The following is a 24,119-nucleotide window of genomic DNA, read 5'->3' as shown; positions in this document are numbered from 1 at the left end:
GGAAGGAAAGGTTCACAGAGAAAGACAATGCGGGCTTACAAACCTGCGCCGCATCAGATTCGGCGGGCGCCTCTCCCACAACGGTGCTACTACTCGGGCTCGGCTTCTCGCAGGAATCCCCGCCCAGAAGCTCCTCCGCAGACAGGATGGGCACCGGCGGCGGCGGCCAAGCGGCCTCGGGCACGGCGCGCGCCGGCGCCGCCACGCACAGGTTGTAGGAGTAGGGCAAGGTGCCCTCGCAGAAGTCGGCCGGGAAGGCGGCGCCGGCCACCGAGAAGCGCTGCGCGCCCAGGCAGCGCAGCACGGCGGGCGGCCCGGCCCGCCGCAGCCGCGCCAGCACGGCCAGCGCCACGCTCAGCACCAAAAGCGCCGACAGCAGCGCCAGCGCCAGCACCAGGTAGAACTGCAGCTCGCCCGCCGCCGCCTCGGCGCCCGCCGCCCGCTCGCTCAGCTCCGGCAGCGCCTCCTGCAAGCTCTCGGCCAGCACCACGTGCAGCGTGGCCGTGGCCGACAGCGCCGGCTGCCCGTGGTCCTTCACCACGGCCACCACACGCTGCTTGGCCGCGTCCCTCTCGGACACGGCGCGCGCCGTGCGCACCTCGCCGCTGTGCAGCCCCACGCGGAACAGCGCCGGCTCCGACGCCTGCACCAGCTCGTACGACAGCCACGCGTTGCGCCCCGCGTCCGCGTCCACCGCCACCACCTTGGCCACCAGGTAGCCGGCCTCGGCCGAGCGCGGCACCACCTCGAACGGCGCCGCCGCCGGGGCCACGCCTCCCGCCGCCGCGCCACCCGCCCCCGCCGCCGGCCACAGCACCCGCGGCGCGTTGTCGTTGCGGTCCAGCACGAACACGCGCACCGTGGCCGTGGAGCTGCGCGCCGGCGAGCCGCCGTCCTGCGCCCGCACCGCCACCGCCAACTCGCGGCACTGCTCGTAGTCCAAGGAGCGCTGCGCGTACAGCGCGCCGCTCCGCGCCTCCACCGACACCAGCGCCGCCGCGCCCGCGCTGCCGCCCGCCAGCCAGTAGCTCACGCGCCCGTTGGCGCCCGCGTCCGCGTCCCGCGCCTGCACGCGCACCACCAGCGCGCCCGCCGCGTTGTTCTCCGCCACGTACGCGCTGTACGCCGCCTCCTCGAACACCGGCGCGTTGTCGTTCACGTCCGACACCTCCAGCACCAGCTCCCTGCTGCTCCACAGCGCCGGCCTGCCCCGGTCCCGGGCCACCACCGTCACGCGGTGCTCGGACACCTCTTCGCGGTCCAGCGCGCTCGCCGTCACCACCTTGTACGAGCCACCCGACGATGCTACGATGGACAGCGGTGCCTCGCCCGACAGCTCGCAGGACACCTGACCGTTCTCACCGGAGTCCGGGTCGTTTACATTCAGCACGGCCACCACGGTGCCTGCTGGCGCGTCCTCGGGCACAGGACTTGAGAGGGACAGAATGGTGATCTCGGGGGCGTTGTCGTTCTCGTCCGTGATGTCTATTTGCACGTTGCAATGTGATACCAAACCCCCACCGTCCCTCGCCTCGAGACCGAAGAGGTATTTATTTTTCTCCTCGTAGTCGAGGGGACCCGCTGTCCTGATCTCACCGCTCTCGCTGCCGACAGTGAACAATGCGCTGACAGCCTCCGGGACGTTTCCGAAGGAGTAGAAGACCCGCCCGTTCGTGCCCGCGTCTGCATCCGTCGCCTGGACCCGCAGCACCAGCGACCCTGCTGGCAAATTCTCTGCCACCCGTGCCTCGTAGATGCTTTTGCTGAACACGGGTGGGTTGTCGTTGGCGTCCGTCACGTTTACCCGAACATGGACAGTCCCAGACCTCGCTGGGTCCCCACCATCCACTGCCGTCAGCACCAGCTGGAAAGAACTCTGCTTCTCCCGGTCCAAAGCTGTCTCAAGCACCAATTCCGGCTGATTGCTTCCATCAGGGCTCTCCTTTAAGGCTAGAGAGAAGGATGGGTTGCTGCTGAGCTGGTAAGTCAGCTGCGAGTTCCTTCCCACGTCAGCGTCTCGGGCCGTCTCCAGGGGAAAACGAGCACCGGGAAGCGTCCATTCACCGATCTCGAGCTCCAGAACAGGTTTTCTGAACGCCGGCGAGTTGTCATTCACATCCTCAATGGACACCTCAACGCGGAAAACGTTCAGCGGATTCTGCACCAGCGCCTGGAAGCTGACAGAGCAGGACGCCGACTCGCCGCACATCTCCTCCCGATCCAGCCTCTCATTCACGTACAGGTTCCCGTTTTCCTCGCTCACCGTGAAGTATTTCAGCTGCTTTCTGCCGGCAGACGCCACCTGCAGCTTGCGCGCCGGCAGCTCGTCCGCGCTGAGCCCCAGGTCCCGCGCCAGCGGCCCCACGAGCGAGCCTCTGCCCAGCTCCTCGGCGATGGAGTAGCGGACCCGCTCCGCCGCCGCCCGGCACCACACGCACAGCAGCAGCGCGGCCACCAGCGCTCGCCCACAGCCCGCAGCGCGCCTCTGCCGCCGCCTCACCGCCATTCTCTCTCGCCAGCGCTCGCCGCGCTCCTGCCTCCTGCCGCCGCCCTGCCTCCCTTCCAGCCGCTCTCGCCACACAGCGCAGGGGCCGCCGCAGCGCAGCGAGCCCGCTCTGCCCGCCTCGGACGCCGCTGCTCCCCGCCCAGCGCCGTCTCTCGCCGCCGCCGCCGCCGCTGCTGCCCGTGCCGCTGCCGCTCTGGCCGGCGCCGGGCGAGCGAGCAGCCTGCGGGGGCAGGACGCGGCGGCGGCGGCGGCTCCAGCACCGCTCCTTGGCGGCCAACAGCGGCACCCGGAGGCGCCGCGACGCCGCTGCAGCCGCCGGATGGCCGCGCTCAAGGGGGCCCGGCTTTGGGCGGGGCTCGGGGGCTGCGCCGCCTCTGGGCTCTCTCCTCGATTGCAAACAGCGAGCGCAGCAGCACTGGCTCTCTGGGATTCCAAGGTCCTTTTTAACGGAGATACGCTCTTGGCTGCTTTGAAGTCGTCTCCTTGATTCATACAGAATAGTCACACGCAAGAATTCGTGGCAGAGCAGTACGGAAAAGAACTCAGCTGATCAGCTGATCTTGATAAAATCATGGTGTAAAAGTAAGAAACTATATTATAAAAAGGGATGATTTTTGGAGCCTTTCAGCTCCCCATCAGGTATCTTGAATTCTGCTTCCCTTACATGGGACAAATTAACCTGAGAAAGACATCACCCTAAAGCAATGTTTAGGACTCTACGCTAAGATAGAATAACACTTATTATTATTTTCTGATTCATGGAAATTCTTTCTTTTGCGTTCCATACTTGAGAACCTGACAGTGAGAAAGTGCAAAGTCATTTTTGAGTCTTTCATAGAACCAAATAAAAGATGTTTCATATTGGAAATATAAACCGTCCTATCCGAGCATCATGGTTCATTATTGCCGCATGAATGTCATTTACTTCCAGCGAAAGGATCACAGGGAAAAAATGGCACAGGCCTGGACACCAGACATGAAATCTAACTACTTTCCGAACAATACCCCTTTGGCACACCTATTTCCTGGATCGAAGCCAGGCTCTCAGCCTACTCGCAATGCATTCTAAGTGTGCAGACACACCCAACTTGGGCTGGGTATTTAGACAACACTCCACTTCTGAAACCACCAGAATGTATAAATTCCCATTTCCGATTCTGTCAGTTGTAGCAGGTACACAACAAAGGAAACTGTCTTGTACCAAGTACACATGAGCGTTGCACAGGACCTCGAAACACACACCCCAGCCACAGTCAGATCGCTGGACCACGAAAAAAGGAGAATCCTTGGAACCACAGGTGAGGGCCTCATCTAACTACTAGGAAAAATGGACATTTATAGATTTCCTTCATCCCTTTCAAACCATACCACAGTAAACTCCTGCACTGGCCCTGTCTCTGGGTAGACTTCTCTCCATCATCACACAGCATCATGAAAAGAAAAGCTGCACTCACAATTTCTCAGATCCCAAGGATCACAACACAAATGCATGCACAGCGAGTTTTCTGCTCATTGCAATAATTTCAGCAATTCTGAATTGTTGAAAAAGCTATAAGACATTGGCAGCTCAATTCGCGATCCAGTCATCAAAGTATCACTCAAAGGTAACACCATCTTTATCTAGCACATGCGTTCTTTGTAGGGTGTATCCTTCTCCTACTCTGAATGCAAGGTCTCCATCTGTGCCCAAGAATTCCCATTCACAGAAAACATCATGAAACAGAAAACCTAAATGGTGAACACACAACCGGTACTTGGAGTCCAAATGACGCAATATCATAAAAAATGAAGACACCTTTAGACAATTTTCAGAAGGTCATGAATAAACACTGGGAATCAACAAGACACATGCCTTGTCTCCAACATGAATTACTCACTAACAAGTCTCGCCTCAATCCCTTCACAGCTCACAGAATTATCAGAGATGTTAAACATTTCCAGAGAGAGTCCACCAAAAGAAAATCTCCTCAGACAGCTTCCCATTGCCATGAAAAATATCTGACTTCTCAACCTGTGACAAGCATAAGAATTTCTTCCAGTAACAGTTTAAGAAAACACTTCCATTAAAACGAGCAAGGCAAGAAGTTTACACCTGCAGAAAGGAGGGGGTCAGCATATACTCTTGATGATGATGGCACGAAGGTTAGGCACCAAGTTCAGGTACTTGAGAGGTGATGAACAGAGAGTTGTCTAAACACAGAGTTCCCTTTATGGCACCTGCCATAAGTACCTAATTAAACCATTTGTTTAAAAAAACATAACAACCTCCAAACACACAGGAGGAAGCTCCCACGGCTCTCCACACAGCTGGAGTAAGATCTGTTAGGGCAAATTTACCAGGGAAGAAGAAAATCACACTGCACAATGGTATGGCTGAACATTGAACATGGAAAAGAGCAAACCGTGTCCCTCCTGTTTCAACAGACCTCAGCTCACAGGACTCTTGTCTCCAGCCCTGCACAATGTACATGGTGTTCTCTGACCCTCAAAATTTACAAGAACATGGAATCAAAACCCCAGCTGACATCCAAAACATCTTTAACATCCACCGCCGTCAGCCCATGTACATTTACCAGGAAGGGGAGTTGCATTTCTCTGCAAGGTTCAATAGCCTGACATTTCATATTATCCCAGGTGTAGTAGGTACACGAGAAGGGTATTTAGGGGGTAGAAAGCCCACACAATTCTCACGCAGCAGCTCACAGAAAAGTCCATGGCCACAGTTCCTCAATGTAATTTTTTTTGTGGATTAAAAAAGGGAATAGGCAAACAACCACGACTGTGAGTCTCATATAAGAACTACAACAAACTGAGTTTCTACACCATCTTTACACCTTTTGGACTTTTCAAATTAAACCGCAGCAAACTTTTAATCTTCACTGCCCCTGAACAGAGAGAGTTTTCACCCTGCCCAGACATTATGCAACAGGAAAGCTACCTTTGCAGTCAGACACCTCTGAAAGAAAAGCGGCGCACACAACCTCTCCTTATCTGAGAACAATCACAGCACTGACGCCCAAAAGAAATGTGTGCTACTAATTAAATAAAACACTCTCAAGTGCATAAGCGATATCCAGCTCTGATAAGGACCCAGTCATCACAGTAAGTGCTCCAGGAAACCATCATCCTCCTTCAGAACACGGGTAACTTGGAAGGTACATGATTCTCAAACTTTAAAATTTAAAGTGATGTTACACACGGGGCCAATAAGTGCGGTTTCAAAAGAACTTTAACCTGCTCGTGCATAGGTGCTGCCTGGGAAACACCTGACCTTGCAAACAGAGTAAATTCCACTTGCATTTAATGCAACACATCCATTGAGAATACGTAATGCTGAGAGGAATTATGCTTGTCAGGGGAAAAAAAACCGAGAAACGAAATGCAACATCTTAAAAACAAAGAACAAAGCTCCAGCCAAGAGCAACCTCCCTTCTCCTACCTCACCTAACATCTTCAAGGTTGACCACTAACCCCACGCCCACCCCCCCGCAGAAAGAAGCACCAGAACACAGCGTGCCCATGAACTTCCTTCTCTGCAAATCTTCCCTACTCAAGACACAGAACAGGGCAAGAAAGAACAGAGGAGCAGCAGACGGAAGCATCTCACACAGAATTCGGCCCCACAAACTCACCGAGGGAGGGGCGGGATCCGCGGGGCGGGAGCCGGCAATATCCTCCTCCCCGAGCAGCGGCGCGGGCTCGTCGGGCGGCGGCCGGGCCGGCAGGGTGTCGCAGCAGCTGCCGCCCGAGAAGCGCAGCTGGCTCTTGCGCGAGTCGGCCGTGAGCGACACCTCGTGCGAGTAGGACTGCAGGAAGGCGCGCACGCCGTCGATGCCCACGAAGTGCGAGACCGGCACGCCGCGCAAGACGCCGCTGTCGGCCGCCAGCAGCTGCTCGCGGCGCCAGCGGCGCAGGCGCAGCGCCAGCAGCAGCAGCAGGAAGGCGACGAACAGGCAGGACACGGCGGCCACGGCCAGCACGAGCCAGCGCGTCAGGCTGCCGGCCGGCTCGCCCGGCGCCGCCGCCTCGGCCGCGCTGCCCAGCTCGGCCAGCAGCTCGGCCACGCTCTCGGCCAGCACCACGCTCAGCGTGGCCGTGGCCGACAGCGCCGGCCGCCCGTGGTCCTTCACCACCACCACCAGGCTCTGGCGCGCCGCGTCGCGGGCCAGCGGGAAGCGCGCCGTGCGCACCTCGCCGCTGTGCAGCCCCACGCGGAACAGCCCCGGCTCCGTCGCCTTGGCCAGCTCGTAGGACAGCCACGCGTTCTGACCCGCGTCCGCGTCCACCGCCACCACCTTGGCCACCAGCGCGCCGGGCTCCGACGAGCGCGGCGCCAGCTCCACGCCCGACCAGCCCCCCTTGCCCGATGCCACAGGCGGAGCCGCGGGCGGGTAGAGCACCTGCGGCGCGTTGTCGTTCTCGTCCACGATCAGCAGCCGCACCGACACGTTGCTGCTCAGCGCCGGCGCGCCGCCGTCCTCCGCACGCACCCACAGCTCCAGCTCGCGCACCTCCTCGTAGTCGAAGGAGCGCAGCGCGTACAGCGCGCCCGTCTCCGCCTGCACCGACACGTACGACGACAGCGGCGCGCCCCGCACCCGCCCCTCCCACAGCCGGTACCGCACGCGCGCGTTCTGCCCCCAGTCCGCGTCCGTCGCGCGCACCGTCAGCACCAGCGCGCCCGCCGCGTTGTTCTCCGCCAGCCGCGCGCTGTAGCGCTCCTGCGCGAACACCGGCGCGTTGTCGTTCACGTCCAGCACCCGCAGCGCCAGCACCGCGCTGCTCTGCAGCGCCGGCGACCCGCCGTCGGCCGCCCGCACCGTCACGTTGTACTCCGACACCTGCTCCCGGTCCAGCTCTCTCGCTGTCACCACGCTGTAGTAGCTGCCGTGCGAGCTCTGCAGCCGGAAGGGGACGTCCCCGTCGATTGAGCAGCGCACCTCGCCATTCGCCCCCGAGTCACGGTCCTGAACGTGCAGCAGGGCAACCACTGTTCCCGATGGGGCGTCCTCCGAGATTTCGCTAATCGCCGACCTCACCGATATCTCTGGCATGTTGTCATTGACGTCTGTCACGGTGATCGTAATTTTGGTCGTATCAGAAAGTCCTCCACCATCATGTGCCTGCACCTCAAGTTCATGGTAGTTGCCGTCCTCAAAGTCCAGGCTTCGCAATAGCGTGATCTCTCCAGTCTCATAATCCAGATGGAAAATATCCAATGCTATGTCTGACACTTTTTTCAACGAGTATTTCACCTGCCCGTACAGCCCCTCGTCGGCGTCCGTGGCCGTCACAGCAATGAGGGTGGAGCCCACGGGCACGTCCTCGGGCACACGCACCGTGTACTCCGCCTGGCTGAACACGGGCGCGTTGTCGTTCGCGTCCAGCACTGTCACTCGGATCCGAGCTGTGCCCGTCCGTGCCGGATCGCCGCCGTCAATCGCCCTCAGCACCAGCTCGTGAAACGCCGCCTCCTCCCGGTCCAGCCCCTTCGCCAGCACCAGCTCGGGACGCTGATCGCCGCCGGGGCCCGCCTGCACGGCCAGCGAGAAGTGCTCGTCGCCGCTCAGCTCGTAGCTCTGCAGGGAATTCCGGCCCGAGTCCGGATCATGAGCCTCGGCCAGGGGAAACCGCGACCCCGGGGCTGTCGTCTCGCTCATTCTAAGTTCTATTTCTGCCTGTCGGAAGCTCGGGGCATTGTCATTAATGTCCGTGATTTCCACTTCTATTTCATAAAACTTCATCTCACCCTCCACTATCAGCTCACAGCGCAGCACGCATTTCTCCACCTGCCGGCACAGCTGCTCTCTGTCGATCCTCTCCGCCGTCACTAAATGTCCCGTCTTCCCGTGCAGAGTGAAATACTGCGTCCTACCTTCAGAGACAATGCGGACGCCGCGTTCGCTGAGCGCCGGCAGCTGCAGCCCCAGGTCCTTGGCCACGTCGCCCACGAACGAGCCCTTGGGCATCTCCTCGGGCACCGAGTAGCGCAGCTGCCCCCACGCCGCCTCCCACGCTGCCAGCAGGACGGCCCAGAGCAGAGCTCGCTGCCGCCGGCCCCAGCGCCTCCCCGCCGCGCACATCCTGAGCTGCAGCACCGAGGGTACCGCAACACCGCGAGCAGCTCCCACCTAGCGATCCGAGCTCCTGCACCGAGCTGCTTCCGCCGTCCCCTCCGCCTCGCGCAGCCCGGTTCCGCAGAGAGAGGACGACCGCAGACCGCCCGCCGCCGAGCCTGTCGCTCGGGAGCGAGCAACCGATCGAGCCAGTCCGCAGCGGGCGGGGCTGCAGCGCTCCGATTTTCCTCTCGCTCTTCTCGGTCAACAGCGGCGCCCGCAGCCTCCTGCCCGCACTGCAGGCACCGAGCGCTGCTCGTCCTGTCTTGCCCGCGGGCAGCTGGGCGGGATGGCTCAGTAGCCAGAGACACATTGATTTTCTCTTGCTGATCTCTGTTTGATCTTCCAGATGATGACGACCAGGCAGAAGCCACACGCCTCCCGTAGTTATGTTATTTCCACCACAAGGAAATATTTTTTTATTGTGGCAATATAACAGGATTATAAATCTCCCTTAATATTATGTGTGGAATACCACGAGTTTTATTGCATAAGTCAGGAAGCACAAACTCTCCGACAAAGTTTTTATAGTACTTGTGTTTGAAGAACTCTTTTAGCCTTTCAACAGATCAAAACAGTGTTACGGTCTAGGGAAACTACTGGTGAACAGTTGCTCTGATCGCCGAATCTGACACTGCAAGGATGGTCCTTACACCCGCACATCAGACTACCCTGAAGAAGTCTGCATTGCTCTCCATTCTCTGACTGCGATTTCAAAATTTTTCGTTGCAACCTTACTTAGCACAGAACCTACAGTGTTTACTCTGAGGACTTAGTCATAGAGGATTTTTGAGATCCTAATTTCACCCGAGTCAGGAGAGTAAGCATTTCTACAGCAGCCATCACTCAAAAAATTGGAAGAAACACACAGAACTGGAGCTTCCATATTCATGGAACTATATGAAACTTTCCTTTGGGATCCAAATACCGAAACAACATTAAGGGGTTTTGTCCACCAATTTGAAGTTGAAAAACACAGCTAAGAGAAAAAACTACCGGGAAGGAAAACTCTGCAAGCTAAGCTCGTCATCTACATCTCCTTCTACGGAATAAGGATCCGCCTCTGTCTTAGCATCACAAAGCAATTAAAAACATGTATTTTACCTAGGGAAAACCATTAATCTGAGCCAGAATATGAGATGAAAGAAAAGAGCTTCAAAGCTCTAGATACATTTTATGCACCGGAAGTAGAACTGTAAGAACTTCCAGATGAGCATAGATGTCTTAAAGCTGATGAGGCTCTAACTGCCATTTCTGAAGGCTAGAAGGAGAAACCAAGCGTAGGTATGGAACTATTTAATGCGTTCATGGAAAGCACAGATGGGCACTTAAAGATCCAGAAAGTAAAAAAAAAAAAACCCTCATGAGCCTACTGCCTCCAGCACGCCGTTCAGTAAAGGTTCACAGAGAAAGAGGCCGCGGACTTACACACCTGCGGTGTGTCCGGGTCGGCGGGCTGCTCTCCCGCGACGGCGCCGCTGCTGCCCGGTCTCGGCTTCTCGCAGGAATCCCCGCCCAGAAGCTCCTCCGCAGACAGGATGGGCACCGGCGGCGGCGGCCAAGCGGCCTCGGGCACGGCGCGCGCCGGCGCCGCCACGCACAGGTTGTAGGAGTAGGGCAAGGTGCCCTCGCAGAAGTCGGCCGGGAAGGCGGCGCCGGCCACCGAGAAGCGCTGCGCGCCCAGGCAGCGCAGCACGGCGGGCGGCCCGGCCCGCCGCAGCCGCGCCAGCACGGCCAGCGCCACGCTCAGCACCAAAAGCGCCGACAGCAGCGCCAGCGCCAGCACCAGGTAGAACTGCAGCTCGCCCGCCGCCGCCTCGGCGCCCGCCGCCCGCTCGCTCAGCTCCGGCAGCGCCTCCTGCAAGCTCTCGGCCAGCACCACGTGCAGCGTGGCCGTGGCCGACAGCGCCGGCTGCCCGTGGTCCTTCACCACGGCCACCACACGCTGCTTGGCCGCGTCCCTCTCGGACACGGCGCGCGCCGTGCGCACCTCGCCGCTGTGCAGCCCCACGCGGAACAGCGCCGGCTCCGACGCCTGCACCAGCTCGTACGACAGCCACGCGTTGCGCCCCGCGTCCGCGTCCACCGCCACCACCTTGGCCACCAGGTAGCCGGCCTCGGCCGAGCGCGGCACCACCTCGAACGGCGCCGCCGCCGGGGCCACGCCTCCCGCCGCCGCGCCACCCGCCCCCGCCGCCGGCCACAGCACCCGCGGCGCGTTGTCGTTGCGGTCCAGCACGAACACGCGCACCGTGGCCGTGGAGCTGCGCGCCGGCGAGCCGCCGTCCTGCGCCCGCACCGCCACCGCCAACTCGCGGCACTGCTCGTAGTCCAAGGAGCGCTGCGCGTACAGCGCGCCGCTCCGCGCCTCCACCGACACCAGCGCCGCCGCGCCCGCGCTGCCGCCCGCCAGCCAGTAGCTCACGCGCCCGTTGGCGCCCGCGTCCGCGTCCCGCGCCTGCACGCGCACCACCAGCGCGCCCGCCGCGTTGTTCTCCGCCACGTACGCGCTGTACGCCGCCTCCTCGAACACCGGCGCGTTGTCGTTCACGTCCGACACCTCCAGCACCAGCTCCCTGCTGCTCCACAGCGCCGGCCTGCCCCGGTCCCGGGCCACCACCGTCACGCGGTGCTCGGACACCTCTTCGCGGTCCAGCGCGCTCGCTGTCACCACCTTGTACGAGCCACCCGAAGATGCTACGATGGACAGCGGTGCCTCGCCCGACAGCTCGCAGGACACTTGACCGTTCTCACCGGAGTCCGGGTCGTTTACATTCAGCACGGCCACCACGGTGCCTGCTGGCGCGTCCTCGGGCACAGGGCTTGACAGCGACAGAACGGTGATCTCAGGTGCGTTGTCATTCACGTCCAGCACCTCCACCACCACCTTGCACTGTGCCACCAGACCGCCTCCGTCCCTCGCTTCCACCAGTAATGTGTAGCCTCTAGTGTCCTCGAAGTCCAAAATCTCCTTTAGGGTGATCATCCCGCTCTCCGTGTCCACCATGAATCTCTGAAGTACCTTGGCAGGCATTTTCCCGAAGCCGTAGGTGATGCGAGCATTGTTGCCGGTGTCAGCGTCGGAAGCAGAGACGTTTAACACTCTCGATCCCAGGGGGGCGTCCTCTCGCAATCTCGCACGGTACTGGTCCTGCGCGAACACGGGTGGGTTGTCATTGGCGTCTGTCACATTGATCCGAATCTTGATAGTTCCGGATCGAACTGGATCCCCAGCATCCACAGCTGTCAGCACCATTTCAAAGGAGCTCTGTTTCTCCCTGTCCAACGCTCTCTCCAGAACTAATTCTGGCTGATTGTTTCCATCAGGGCTCTCCTTCATGGCCAGGGAAAAAGACGGGTTGCTGGTGAGCTGGTAAGTCAGCAGCGAGTTCCTTCCCACGTCTGCGTCATGGGCCGTCTCCAACGGAAAACGAGTCCCGGGACTGACCCATTCACCGATCTCGAGGTCCAGAGCAGCACTGCTGAAAGCCGGGGAGTTGTCGTTCACATCCTCAATGGACACCTCGACGCGGAAAACGTTCAGCGGGTTCTGCACCAGCGCCTCGAAGCTGACAGAGCAGGACGCCGACTCGCCGCACATCTCCTCCCGGTCCAGCCTCTCATTCACGTACAGGTTCCCGTTTTCCTCATTCACCGTGAAGTATTTCAGCTGCTTTTTGCCGGCAGACGCCACCTGCAGCTTGCGCGCCGGCAGCTCGTCCGCGCTGAGCCCCAGGTCCCGCGCCAGCGGCCCCACGAGCGAGCCTCTGCCCAGCTCCTCGGCGATGGAGTAGCGGACCCGCTCCGCCGCCGCCCGGCACCACACGCACAGCAGCAGCGCGGCCACCAGCGCTCGCCCACAGCCCGCAGCGCGCCTCTGCCGCCGCCTCACCGCCATTCTCTCTCGCCAGCGCTCGCCGCGCTCCTGCCTCCTGCCGCCGCCCTGCCTCCCTTCCAGCCGCTCTCGCCACACAGCGCAGGGGCCGCCGCAGCGCAGCGAGCCCGCTCTGCCCGCCTCGGACGCCGCTGCTCCCCGCCCAGCGCCGTCTCTCGCCGCCGCCGCCGCCGCTGCTGCCCGTGCCGCTGCCGCTCTGGCCGGCGCCGGGCGAGCGAGCAGCCTGCGGGGGCAGGACGCGGCGGCGGCGGCGGCTCCAGCACCGCTCCTTGGCGGCCAACAGCGGCACCCGGAGGCGCCGCGACGCCGCTGCAGCCGCCGGATGGCCGCGCTCAAGGGGGCCCGGCTTTGGGCGGGGCTCGGGGGCTGCGCCGCCTCTGGGCTCTCTCCTCGATTGCAAACAGCGAGCGCAGCAGCACTTGCTTGGTGTGACTCTAGGTCGTTTTTACTGAGGTGCTCTGTCAGGCGCCTTTAGGTCATCTCCTTAATCACACTGTCTCCTCACACACAAGAATTCGTGGCAGAGCAATAAGGAAAGGAACTCATCTGCTCTTAATAAAATCATGATACAACTATAGGAGCAATAAACTATTATGACAGAAACGGACGACTTTGGGGGCTTTATAATACTCCGTCAGGTATCTTATAACATTTAATCTGAGAAAGATATCAGCCAAAAGGAAATGTTATATAGCTCCATGCTAAAATAGCTGAATAACACTTATTATTTTGTTTCTGATTCACGTAATTTCATTCTTCGGCATCTCCATATTTGAGGGGCTGACAATGGGTAAATGCAAAGCCACTTTGAGTCTTTCATTGAACCAAATAAAACATGTTTTGCACAGGAATTATAAAGCATTCTACACACCCAACATGCTGCATTAGTGCTGGATGGCTGTCATTATCTTTCAGAAAAGGGAAACCAGGATTACAGGGGGGAAATGGCACAGGCCTGGACAGCAGACTTGAAATCTAACCACTGACCCAACAAAACCACTTTGCCGTACCTACTTTCCTGGTTCAAATGCCATCTCTCAGCCTATTCACTCTGCATTCTAAGTATGAACTTTTACACCACCTTTACATCTTTTGGACTTTTCAAATTAAACCACAGCAAACTTTTTCATCTCCTATGCCTGTGCACAGAGAGATTTTTTCGCTCTACACAAACATTACTCAACAAGAAGCTATTTTATGCAGCGAAGCTATGATGCAGTCACCATCACTGAAACATGGTGGGATGACTCACATAGCTGAAGCACTGCATTGGGTGGTTAAAAGCTCTTCAGAAGAGAGAGGAAAGGGAGAAGAGGAGGAGGGGTGGCCCTTTATATTAAGGAGGCTTTTGATGCCACAGGTATTGAAACTAATGAAGTCGAATGCCTATGGGTAAGAATAAAGGGGAAAGCCAACAAGGCTGACATCCTACTGGGAGTCTGTTATTGTCCCCCCAACCAGGAAGAACTTATTTTATAAGCAACTAGATAATGTTTCAGGATCATCAGCCCTTGTTCTTGTAGGTGACTTCAACCTGCCAGACATCTGCTGGGAACTTAATACAGCAGATAAGAAGCAGTCCAGGAAATGTTTAGAATGTATTGACAACTTTTTGTCACAACTGGTGGGTGAGCCTAGCAGGGGAGGGACTATGTTAGACTTGTTGTTCGCAAATAGAGAAGGACTGGTGGGAGATGTGGTGGTTGGAGGCCGCTTGGGGCAGAGTGATCATGAAATAATAGAGTTCTCGATAATTGGTGACATCAACAGGAGCATCAATAAGACTCTTACACTGAACTTCCGGAGCGCAGACTTTGGCCTATTTAGGAGACTTATTCAGAGAGTTCCTTGGGAAGCAGCCCTTAAAAACATAGGAGTTCAGGAAGGGTGGACATGCTTCAAAACAGGGATCTTGAGGGCACAGGAACAGACTGTCCCTGTGTGCCGAAAGATGAGTCGACGAGGTAAACATCCAGCCTTGGATGGGCAAGGAGGTTTTGGAGGAACTTAGGAATAAAAAAAGGATGTATCGTCTTTGGAAGGAGGGCCAGGTCTCTCAGAAGTATTTAAGAGGGCTGCTAGAGCATGTAGGAAAATAATTAGGGAGGCCAAAGGTCAGCTTGAACTTAAGATGGCGACTTCTGTAAAGGATAATAAAAAATGTTTTTACAAATATATTAATGGTAAAAGGAAGGGTAAGACCAACCTCTGTTCTTTATTGGATGAGGGAGGGAACTTAGTATCTGCAGATGAGGAGAAGGCAGAAGTCCTTAACGCTTTCTTTGCCTCAGTCTTTAGCGGAAAGATGGCTTTTCCTCAGGACTGTCCTCTTGGGTTGGTTGATGGTGTCAGTGGACAGAATGGTCCCCCTGTTATCCAGGAGGAGGCAGTCAGAGAACTGCTGGGATGCTTGGATATTCATAAATCTATGGGACCGGATGAGATCCATGCCAGGGTGATGAGGGAGCTGGCAGATGAGCTTGCAAAGCCACTCTGCATCATTTACCAACAGTCCTGGCTCACTGGTGAGGTTCCAGCTGACTGGAAGCTGGCTGGTGTGATGCCCATTTACAAAAAGGGTAGGAAGGAGGAACCTGGTAACTGTAGGCCAGTCAGCCTGACCTCAGTACCAGGTAAGGTAATGGAACAGCTTGTACTGAGTGTCATCACACAGAATTTACAGGACGGCCAGGGTGTCAGATCCAGCCCACGTGGGTTTAGGAGGGGTAGGTCGTGTTTGACCGACCTGATCTCTGTTTAAGACCAGGTGACCTGCCTGGTGGATGCGGGAAGGGCTGTGGATGTTGTCTGTTTGGACTTCAGCAAGGCCTTTGACACTGTCTCCCACAGTAAACTCCTGGAAAAGCTGGCAGCCCACAGCTTAGACAGGTGCACTCTTTGCTGGGTTAGGAACTGGCTGGATGGCTGGGCCTAGAGAGTGGTGGTGAACAGAGCTGCATCCAGCTGGTGACCAGTCACCAGTGGTGTCCCTCAGGGGTCTGTGCTGGGGCCAGTTCTGTTCAATATTTTTATTGACGACACGGATGAGGGAATTGAGTCCTTCATTAGTAAATTTGCAGACGACACTAAGCTGGGAGCGTGTGTCCATCTGATGGAAGGTAGGAGGGCTCTGCAGAGAGACTTGGAACGGTTGGATAGATGGGCAGAGTCCAACAGGATGAAGTTTAATAAGTCCAAGTGCCGGGTACTGCGTTTTGGCCACAAAAATCCCCTGCAGCGTTAGAGGCTGGGGACAGTGTGGCTGGACAGTGTCCAGGCAGAAAGGGACCTGGGGGTGCTGGTCGACAGCCGACTGAACATGAGCCAGCAGTGTGCCCTGGTGGCCAAGAAGGCCAACGGCACCTGGCCTGTATCAGGGATAGTGTGGCCAGCAGAAGCAGGGAGGTCATTCTTCCCTTGTACTGGGCACTGGTGAGGCCTCACGTCGAGTGCTGTGTCCAGTTCTGGGCCCCTCAGTTCAGGAAGGACATTGAGGCGCTTGAGCATGTTCAGAGAGGGGCAGCGAGGCTGGTGAAGGGCCTGGAACACAAGCCCTGTGAGGAACGACTGAGGGAGCTGGGGTTGTTTAGCCTGGAGAAAAGGAGACTCAGAGGTGACCTCATTACTCTCTACAACTTCCTGAAGGGTGGCTGTAGTCAGGTGGGGGTTGACCTCTTTCACCAGGCAGCAACTGACAGAACGAGAGGGCACAGTCTCAAGCTGCGTCAAGGGAAATATAAGCTGGATAGTAGGAAAAAGGTTTTTACAGAGAGGGTGATAAAGTGCTGGAATGGACTGCCTGGGGAGGTGGAGGAATCACCATCCCTGGATGTGTTTAAAAAAAGACTGGATATGGCACTTGATGCCATGATCTAGTTGAGGTGCTAGGGCATGGGTTGCACTCGATGATCTTGAAGGTCTCTTCCAACCCAGACATTCTGTGAATTCTGTGAAAGAAAATTACCTTTTCAGTCAGACACCACTGAAAGAAAAGCAGCACACACAACTTCTCTTTATGTGAGAATGATCACAACACCAATGCCCGTTAGAAATGTACATTGCTAAGAAAAACAAAATACTCTCAAGCACATAAGCGATGAAAATAACCCAGTCATCACAGTACCAGCTCAAAGAAACCATCATCCTACTTCAGCACATGGCTAACTTGGCAGAGACATGATTGTCAAACTTTGAAGTTTACATGAATGCTCAATAACTGCCATTCATAGGAAATATCTTGCAATAGGAAAGTAGACTGATGAACCCACAGCTTGCTCAGTCAGATTCTGAGAAGTGTGATGTCAAAATGAAGACATCTTTAGACTCATTCTAAGAAGGTTATCAGTAAACGCTGGGAAACAACAAAACACACGCCTTGTCTCCACCAGAACTTCTCACATACATGAACTCCACAATTCTCCTCAAAGCCTTCACACTTCACATAATTCTCATTCCGGTCCTCACCATTTGTAGATGGACTACACCTATAGAAAATTTGCATAGACAACTTCTCTTTAGGGGGGCTAATATTTGATTTCACACCACGTGCATGTGACATGTAAGAGCATTTCTGCGGGTGACATCTTAAGGAAACACACCTCCGAAAGTCTTTATAGCTGCGACAAATAAAAGCATGTGCGGCACAGTCAGATAAATGTAATATATCTAATCTTCCACACATTATCTGATACAAAGGCCAAACTTCAGATCATAACAATGAGGGAAGCACGAACTTAACATCTGCAGAAAAGTAGGGATCACAACTTACTCTTCTAGATAATGTCACTCGTGATAAGTACATAATTCCTGTCTGAAGGAAGGAATGAATACACAGTTTCCTCTTCCCAAAGGACATATGGTGACATTAGCCATAAGTCCCTAATTAAGTGATTGGTTAAATCATCATGGCAACCTGCAAATACACATGAAGAACCTCCCCGTGCTCTGAAATCAGATTGCTTAACACATCCTCTAGCCAAAAATCTTTGAGGAAAGACTAAAATCACGTTGTTACAATTTCTCTTCAACATGCATCACCATTAAACCAAGACCTTCAGCTACCTCTGCCATTTCTTCCAGCATCCCTTTACATGCAGTAACTAAAGACTTGCCAAAACAGCCACAACATTCACGGTTTTTCTTTCACATTCATAGCAAGCAGACGCACATCACCAAGGAAATACGTTTCCCAGCTTATTCCTTCATCAGAACCACAAAGATCAAGGAGAGGACAAATTATAAAACATTTCTATGATCTCTGCATTCTCATGGAGACACAGAAAGGCTGAGAAGAACAGGATCAATGTCCAGGGGTGTTACACACGGGGACATTAAGTGCAGTTTCAAAAGAATCTCAACCTGATCCTGCACATGTGCTGTCCAGAAAACACCTGACTCTGCAAACAATATTAATTCCATTTGCATATAATGCAACACATCTGTTGAGAATGTGTAACGCTGACAGGAATTATGTCTACTCAGAGGACAAAAGGAGAAACGAAATGATGATGGATAAAAACAAGGAACGGACCTCCAGCCAAGATCAGCCTCCCTTCTCCTGCCTCACCCGTCAACTTTTAAGGCTGAGACCCCACGTCTTCCTCACGGCAGCCAAGAAGGAACAGCCCACAGCAAGTCGCTGTAAGTGGCCTTGTCTTCTTCAGCACTGGACGAACGCAAAGGAATTCCTGGCACGGATGAATGCAAAGGTGTTTCCTACTGACCCCCATCGTGTATCATAGTGACAAATAAATGCTGAGAAGAGTACAAGCGATGAGCAGGAAAGCTACACACACAGCTGTCGAGATGACAATATACAGAATCTCACCTCAATCAAGCACTTCTGAGGCTGGGAAGACACCTGAACCAGCAAAGAACGAAATCTACACTTTGCTAAAAACGTAACACATCCGTTCAGAGAAACTAATACTGAAAGAAACACGGGAATTACACCTGTCAGGGCACAGAAACCAGTTCGTGCTGAATCACAAAGCCACACACGAACTTCGAGCCATCATCGGCCTCACTACACCTGCCTCCCCAAGCAACTGGAAGGCTGAACATGGACCCCTCCTCCACCAACCCGCAGCAAGAGGCACCAGAACACAGCACGTAAAAGAACGAAGCTCTACTATCCTTCTCAGCAAACCTGCCTACAGAGGACACAGAACAGGGGGAGAAAGAATAGAACAGCAGAAGAGGGAAGAGTCGCAGAGGCAGTCTGGATTGAGGAACTCACCGGGAGTGAGGCGGCGAGTTCTGCGGGGCGGGAGCCGGCAATATCCTCCTCCCCGAGCAGCGGCGCGGGCTCGTCGGGCGGCGGCCGGGCCGGCAGGGTGTCGCAGCAGCTGCCGCCCGAGAAGCGCAGCTGGCTCTTGCGCGAGTCGGCCGTGAGCGACACCTCGTGCGAGTAGGACTGCAGGAAGGCGCGCACGCCGTCGATGCCCACGAAGTGCGAGACCGGCACGCCGCGCAAGACGCCGCTGTCGGCCGCCAGCAGCTGCTCGCGGCGCCAGCGGCGCAGGCGCAGCGCCAGCAGCAGCAGCAGGAAGGCGACGAACAGGCAGGACACGGCGGCCACGGCCAGCACGAGCCAGCGCGTCAGGCTGCCGGCCGGCTCGCCCGGCGCCGCCGCCTCGGCCGCGCTGCCCAGCTCGGCCAGCAGCTCGGCCACGCTCTCGGCCAGCACCACGCTCAGCGTGGCCGTGGCCGACAGCGCCGGCCGCCCGTGGTCCTTCACCACCACCACCAGGCTCTGGCGCGCCGCGTCGCGGGCCAGCGGGAAGCGCGCCGTGCGCACCTCGCCGCTGTGCAGCCCCACGCGGAACAGCCCCGGCTCCGTCGCCTTGGCCAGCTCGTAGGACAGCCACGCGTTCTGCCCCGCGTCCGCGTCCACCGCCACCACCTTGGCCACCAGCGCGCCGGGCTCCGACGAGCGCGGCGCCAGCTCCACGCCCGACCAGCCCCCCTTGCCCGATGCCACAGGCGGAGCCGCGGGCGGGTAGAGCACCTGCGGCGCGTTGTCGTTCTCGTCCACGATCAGCAGCCGCACCGACACGTTGCTGCTCAGCGCCGGCGCGCCGCCGTCCTCCGCACGCACCCACAGCTCCAGCTCGCGCACCTCCTCGTAGTCGAAGGAGCGCAGCGCGTACAGCGCGCCCGTCTCCGCCTGCACCGACACGTACGACGACAGCGGCGCGCCCCGCACCCGCCCCTCCCACAGCCGGTACCGCACGCGCGCGTTCTGCCCCCAGTCCGCGTCCGTCGCGCGCACCGTCAGCACCAGCGCGCCCGCCGCGTTGTTCTCCGCCAGCCGCGCGCTGTAGCGCTCCTGCGCGAACACCGGCGCGTTGTCGTTCACGTCCAGCACCCGCAGCGCCAGCACCGCGCTGCTCTGCAGCGCCGGCGACCCGCCGTCGGCCGCCCGCACCGTCACGTTGTACTCTGACACCTGCTCCCGGTCCAGCTCTCTCGCTGTCACCACACTGTAGTAATCCTCAAAGGACTTCTCCAGCCGGAACGGGACGCTGCTGTCGAGGGAGCAGCGCACCTCGCCATTCGCTCCAGAGTCCCGATCATGGACATGCAGCAGGGCAACCACTGTCCCCGACGGCGCATCCTCAGAAATCTCACTTAGCGCTGACCGCAACGAAATTTCGGGTGCATTATCGTTTATGTCTGTCACGGCGATCACGACTTTGGCAGTGTCGAAAAGGCCGGCGCCGTCTCGTCCCTGTACCTCCAGCTCATACAAGTCGCCTTCCTCGAAGTCCAGGCCCTGTATTAGCGTGATCTCTCCAGACTCAGAGTCCAAATGGAGCATTTTCGATCCTTTCTCTGTTATTTTCTTTAACGAATATTTCACGTGTCCGTTCAAACCCTCGTCGGCGTCCGTGGCAATAACGGTAACGAGGGTGGAGCCCACGGGCACGTCCTCGGGCACACGCACCGTGTACTCCGCCTGGCTGAACACGGGCGCGTTGTCGTTCGCATCCACCACTGTCACTCGGATCCGAGCTGTGCCCGTCCGTGCCGGATCACCGCCGTCAATCGCCCTCAGCACCAGCTCGTGAAACGCTGCCTCCTCCCGGTCCAGCGCCTTCGCCAGCACCAGCTCGGGACGCTGATCGCCGCCGGGGCCCGCCTGCACGGCCAGCGAGAAGTGCTCGTCGCCGCTCAGCTCGTAGCTCTGCAGGGAATTCCGGCCCGAGTCCGGATCATGAGCCTCGGCCAGGGGAAACCGCGACCCCGGGGCTGTCATCTCGCTCATTCTCTCTTCCAGATCAATTTCCTTGAAGCTCGGGGCGTTGTCGTTAATGTCCCTGATTTCCACTTCTATTCGGTAAACCTTCATTTCCCCCTCCACTATCAGCTCACAGCGCAGCACGCATTGCTGCACACTCTCGCACAGCTGCTCTCTGTCGATCCTCTCCGCCGTCACTAAATGTCCCGTCTTCCCATGCAGAGTGAAATACTGCGTCCTACCTTCAGAGACAATGCGGACGCTGCGATCGCTGAGCGCCGGCAGCTGCAGCCCCAGGTCCTTGGCCACGTCGCCCACGAACGAGCCCTTGGGCATCTCCTCGGGCACCGAGTAGCGCAGCTGCCCCCACGCCGCCTCCCACGCTGCCAGCAGGACGCCCCAGAGCAGAGCTCGCTGCCGCCGGCCCCAGCGCCTCCCCGCCGCGCACATCTCCGCCGCGGCACCGCAACACCGCCGTCTTTTCCCCGCCTCCGACTACCGGTCCGTCTCCCTGTTTAATTCAGATCCCGGCTCAGAGCTCCCGGCTGCTGCCGCCGGTCCTTCCGTCTGGTTGTAGCACTGCTCCGCACCGCGGGGACGCTCGCAGACCGCCCGCCGCCGAGCCTGACAGGGAACAACCGATCGAGCCGGTCCGCAGCGGGCGGGGCTGCCGGTAGCTTTCCGAGCTTCCTCTCGCTCCTCTCGGTCAACAGCGGCGCCCGCAGCCTCCTGCCGGCACTGCAGGCACCGAGCGCTGCCGAGCAATGCCCATCCCGCCTTGCCCACGGGCAACTTCCGCAGTCGGCAAAGTCCTTACGGTGATGCAGTGTCCAGTCCAGCTGGACTAAAGCTGTCATTTCTGCAGCCGCCTTCCAGCAAAGCATGGGATCGCACACAGCTGAACTTTCTTTAGGGAAGCACTCGTATGTTCCTTCTGAGGTACAGTAGACAACCGCCATTAACAAATGGTTTATTACTCAGCATCCACCCAAGCCCCAGTACTTCGCTTCGGGAAAGATGCATCAGGAAGGAGAAATATTCACTCCGTTTTCCTGAGACCATCATGTAAAATTAGTATATCTTATTTTATGGAGTAAGGATATGCTTGACACTTAAGCAATACCTAACATTTCAGATAACCCAAGCTTTGTAGACGAAATTTTACCACTGAACCTGAACGTACGTTATGCCCCCAAAAAAAGACCTAAAAACACGTGAATAATTTTGGACAGCACAACTGAAGGGAAAACCCTCCCCTACACGTCTGACAAATAATGAGGCAGGCAGTGACACGGACTTATTCCAGGCTTATTTAATTTGTTCACTGAAACCTGCAATTTACACAGCTACTTCCCTCAAAAGAAAAGGGGCACACGGGAAAGGGGAGAAGAATTCATTATGAAGGAATTATCTGTCACTTCTTTATTCAGTGACCCACATGTATGTTTCATTTTGCACTGCAACACCAAAAGAGCAGTAAATAAACCCGGTTTTTTCTAGAGCTGTTACCCAGGCGCGAATCGAGAAAGTGAAGTCAGGAAACAAGAATCTGAAACTTCGAGCATCTCGTCCTACACACCGAAAATCTGCCTTCATCGGTAGAAACCGTCACCATTTCAGACTAGTTTAGAAGACAAAGTTCTTCAGCTAAACCTCAACATGTCATGAGGAAAAAGCTGCCATCTAAATCTACCTGCTCTGAGTGGAAAATGAAGGACAGGAAAATGTAACTCAGAGCATCACCACTCCTCTAAGATTTTATGCACCAGAAGCTGAAAGAAAAGAGGCATTCCACGGAGCCTACAGGTGTGACAGCTGCTGAGACCAGAAGTGCCCGTTCGCACCGCCGTCTGTTAAGATACACGGCACAGGATTCTTTCAGGGCTTCGTTGAAACACAGACCTGTACAAGCCGTCCCAAAAGGGAGCAGAAATCCAGGGACAGAGTGCATCACGCGCTTAGCAAAGGCTCAGGAAAAAAAAGTAGGCGAGCATTACAGACCTGCGGTGCGTCGGGATCGGCGGGCGGCTCTTCCGCCAAGACGCAGCTGCTCGGGCTCGGCTTCTCGCAGGAATCCCCGCCCAGAAGCTCCTCCGCAGACAGGATGGGCACCGGCGGCGGCGGCCAAGCGGCCTCGGGCACGGCGCGCGCCGGCGCCGCCACGCACAGGTTGTAGGAGTAGGGCAAGGTGCCCTCGCAGAAGTCGGCCGGGAAGGCGGCGCCGGCCACCGAGAAGCGCTGCGCGCCCAGGCAGCGCAGCACGGCGGGCGGCCCGGCCCGCCGCAGCCGCGCCAGCACGGCCAGCGCCACGCTCAGCACCAAAAGCGCCGACAGCAGCGCCAGCGCCAGCACCAGGTAGAACTGCAGCTCGCCCGCCGCCGCCTCGGCGCCCGCCGCCCGCTCGCTCAGCTCCGGCAGCGCCTCCTGCAAGCTCTCGGCCAGCACCACGTGCAGCGTGGCCGTGGCCGACAGCGCCGGCTGCCCGTGGTCCTTCACCACGGCCACCACACGCTGCTTGGCCGCGTCCCTCTCGGACACGGCGCGCGCCGTGCGCACCTCGCCGCTGTGCAGCCCCACGCGGAACAGCGCCGGCTCCGACGCCTGCACCAGCTCGTACGACAGCCACGCGTTGCGCCCCGCGTCCGCGTCCACCGCCACCACCTTGGCCACCAGGTAGCCGGCCTCGGCCGAGCGCGGCACCACCTCGAACGGCGCCGCCGCCGGGGCCACGCCTCCCGCCGCCGCGCCACCCGCCCCCGCCGCCGGCCACAGCACCCGCGGCGCGTTGTCGTTGCGGTCCAGCACGAACACGCGCACCGTGGCCGTGGAGCTGCGCGCCGGCGAGCCGCCGTCCTGCGCCCGCACCGCCACCGCCAACTCGCGGCACTGCTCGTAGTCCAAGGAGCGCTGCGCGTACAGCGCGCCGCTCCGCGCCTCCACCGACACCAGCGCCGCCGCGCCCGCGCTGCCGCCCGCCAGCCAGTAGCTCACGCGCCCGTTGGCGCCCGCGTCCGCGTCCCGCGCCTGCACGCGCACCACCAGCGCGCCCGCCGCGTTGTTCTCCGCCACGTACGCGCTGTACGCCGCCTCCTCGAACACCGGCGCGTTGTCGTTCACGTCCGACACCTCCAGCACCAGCTCCCTGCTGCTCCACAGCGCCGGCCTGCCCCGGTCCCGGGCCACCACCGTCACGCGGTGCTCGGACGCCTCCTCGCGGTCCAGCGCGCTCGCCGTCACCACCTTGTACGAGCCACCCGACGATGCCACGATGGACAGCGGCGCCTCGCCCGACAGCTCGCAGGACACCTGACCGTTCTCGCCGGAGTCCAGGTCATTCATGTTCAGCAGGGCCACCACGGT

The 24,119-nt window shown here is 58.0% G+C and overlaps 2 protein-coding genes across 3 annotated transcripts in view; both read right to left on the bottom strand.

Annotated features, from left to right (window-relative positions):
* The window catches only part of LOC125333968, a 96,087-nt gene that overhangs the window by 60,310 nt on the left and 11,658 nt on the right, over window positions 1–24,119 (bottom strand). The gene's annotated exons all lie outside the window — the stretch shown is intronic.
* LOC125333565 (protocadherin gamma-A2-like) lies at window positions 5,410–22,743 on the bottom strand. Of its 2 annotated transcripts, none has more exons than XM_048319519.1 (2): window positions 20,778–22,743; window positions 5,410–8,157 (listed from the first exon to the last, which is right to left on the bottom strand). In XM_048319519.1, the coding sequence occupies exons 1-2, from the start codon at window positions 21,207–21,209 to the stop codon at window positions 5,947–5,949; spliced, it is 2,643 nt and encodes an 880-aa protein (XP_048175476.1). In that variant the 5' UTR covers window positions 21,210–22,743; the 3' UTR covers window positions 5,410–5,946. The 2 variants fall into 2 exon arrangements, with proteins under 2 accessions (XP_048175476.1, XP_048175475.1); XM_048319518.1 differs by having other exon boundaries at window positions 5,410–8,572; window positions 21,193–22,743.

The sequence above is a fragment of the Corvus hawaiiensis genome, chromosome 15, assembly GCF_020740725.1.
Source record: "Corvus hawaiiensis isolate bCorHaw1 chromosome 15, bCorHaw1.pri.cur, whole genome shotgun sequence".
NCBI classification, from domain to species: domain Eukaryota; kingdom Metazoa; phylum Chordata; class Aves; order Passeriformes; family Corvidae; genus Corvus; species Corvus hawaiiensis.
Note: the sequence above shows the minus strand (reverse complement) of the source record. Positions and strands in the feature narration are given on the sequence as shown.

What these genes read in the sequence shown, in the direction of transcription:
- LOC125333565 (XM_048319519.1), bottom strand. Translation starts at nt 21,209, where the DNA reads ATGTGCGCGGCGGGGAGGCGCTGGGGCCGGCGGCAGCGAGCTCTGCTC. An exon ending in TGGAAGAGAGAATGAGCGAG is followed by an intron (nt 8,158 to 20,777) that starts ATGACAGCCCCG and finishes AGAATGAGCGAG; the next exon opens with ACGACAGCCCCGGGGTCGCG.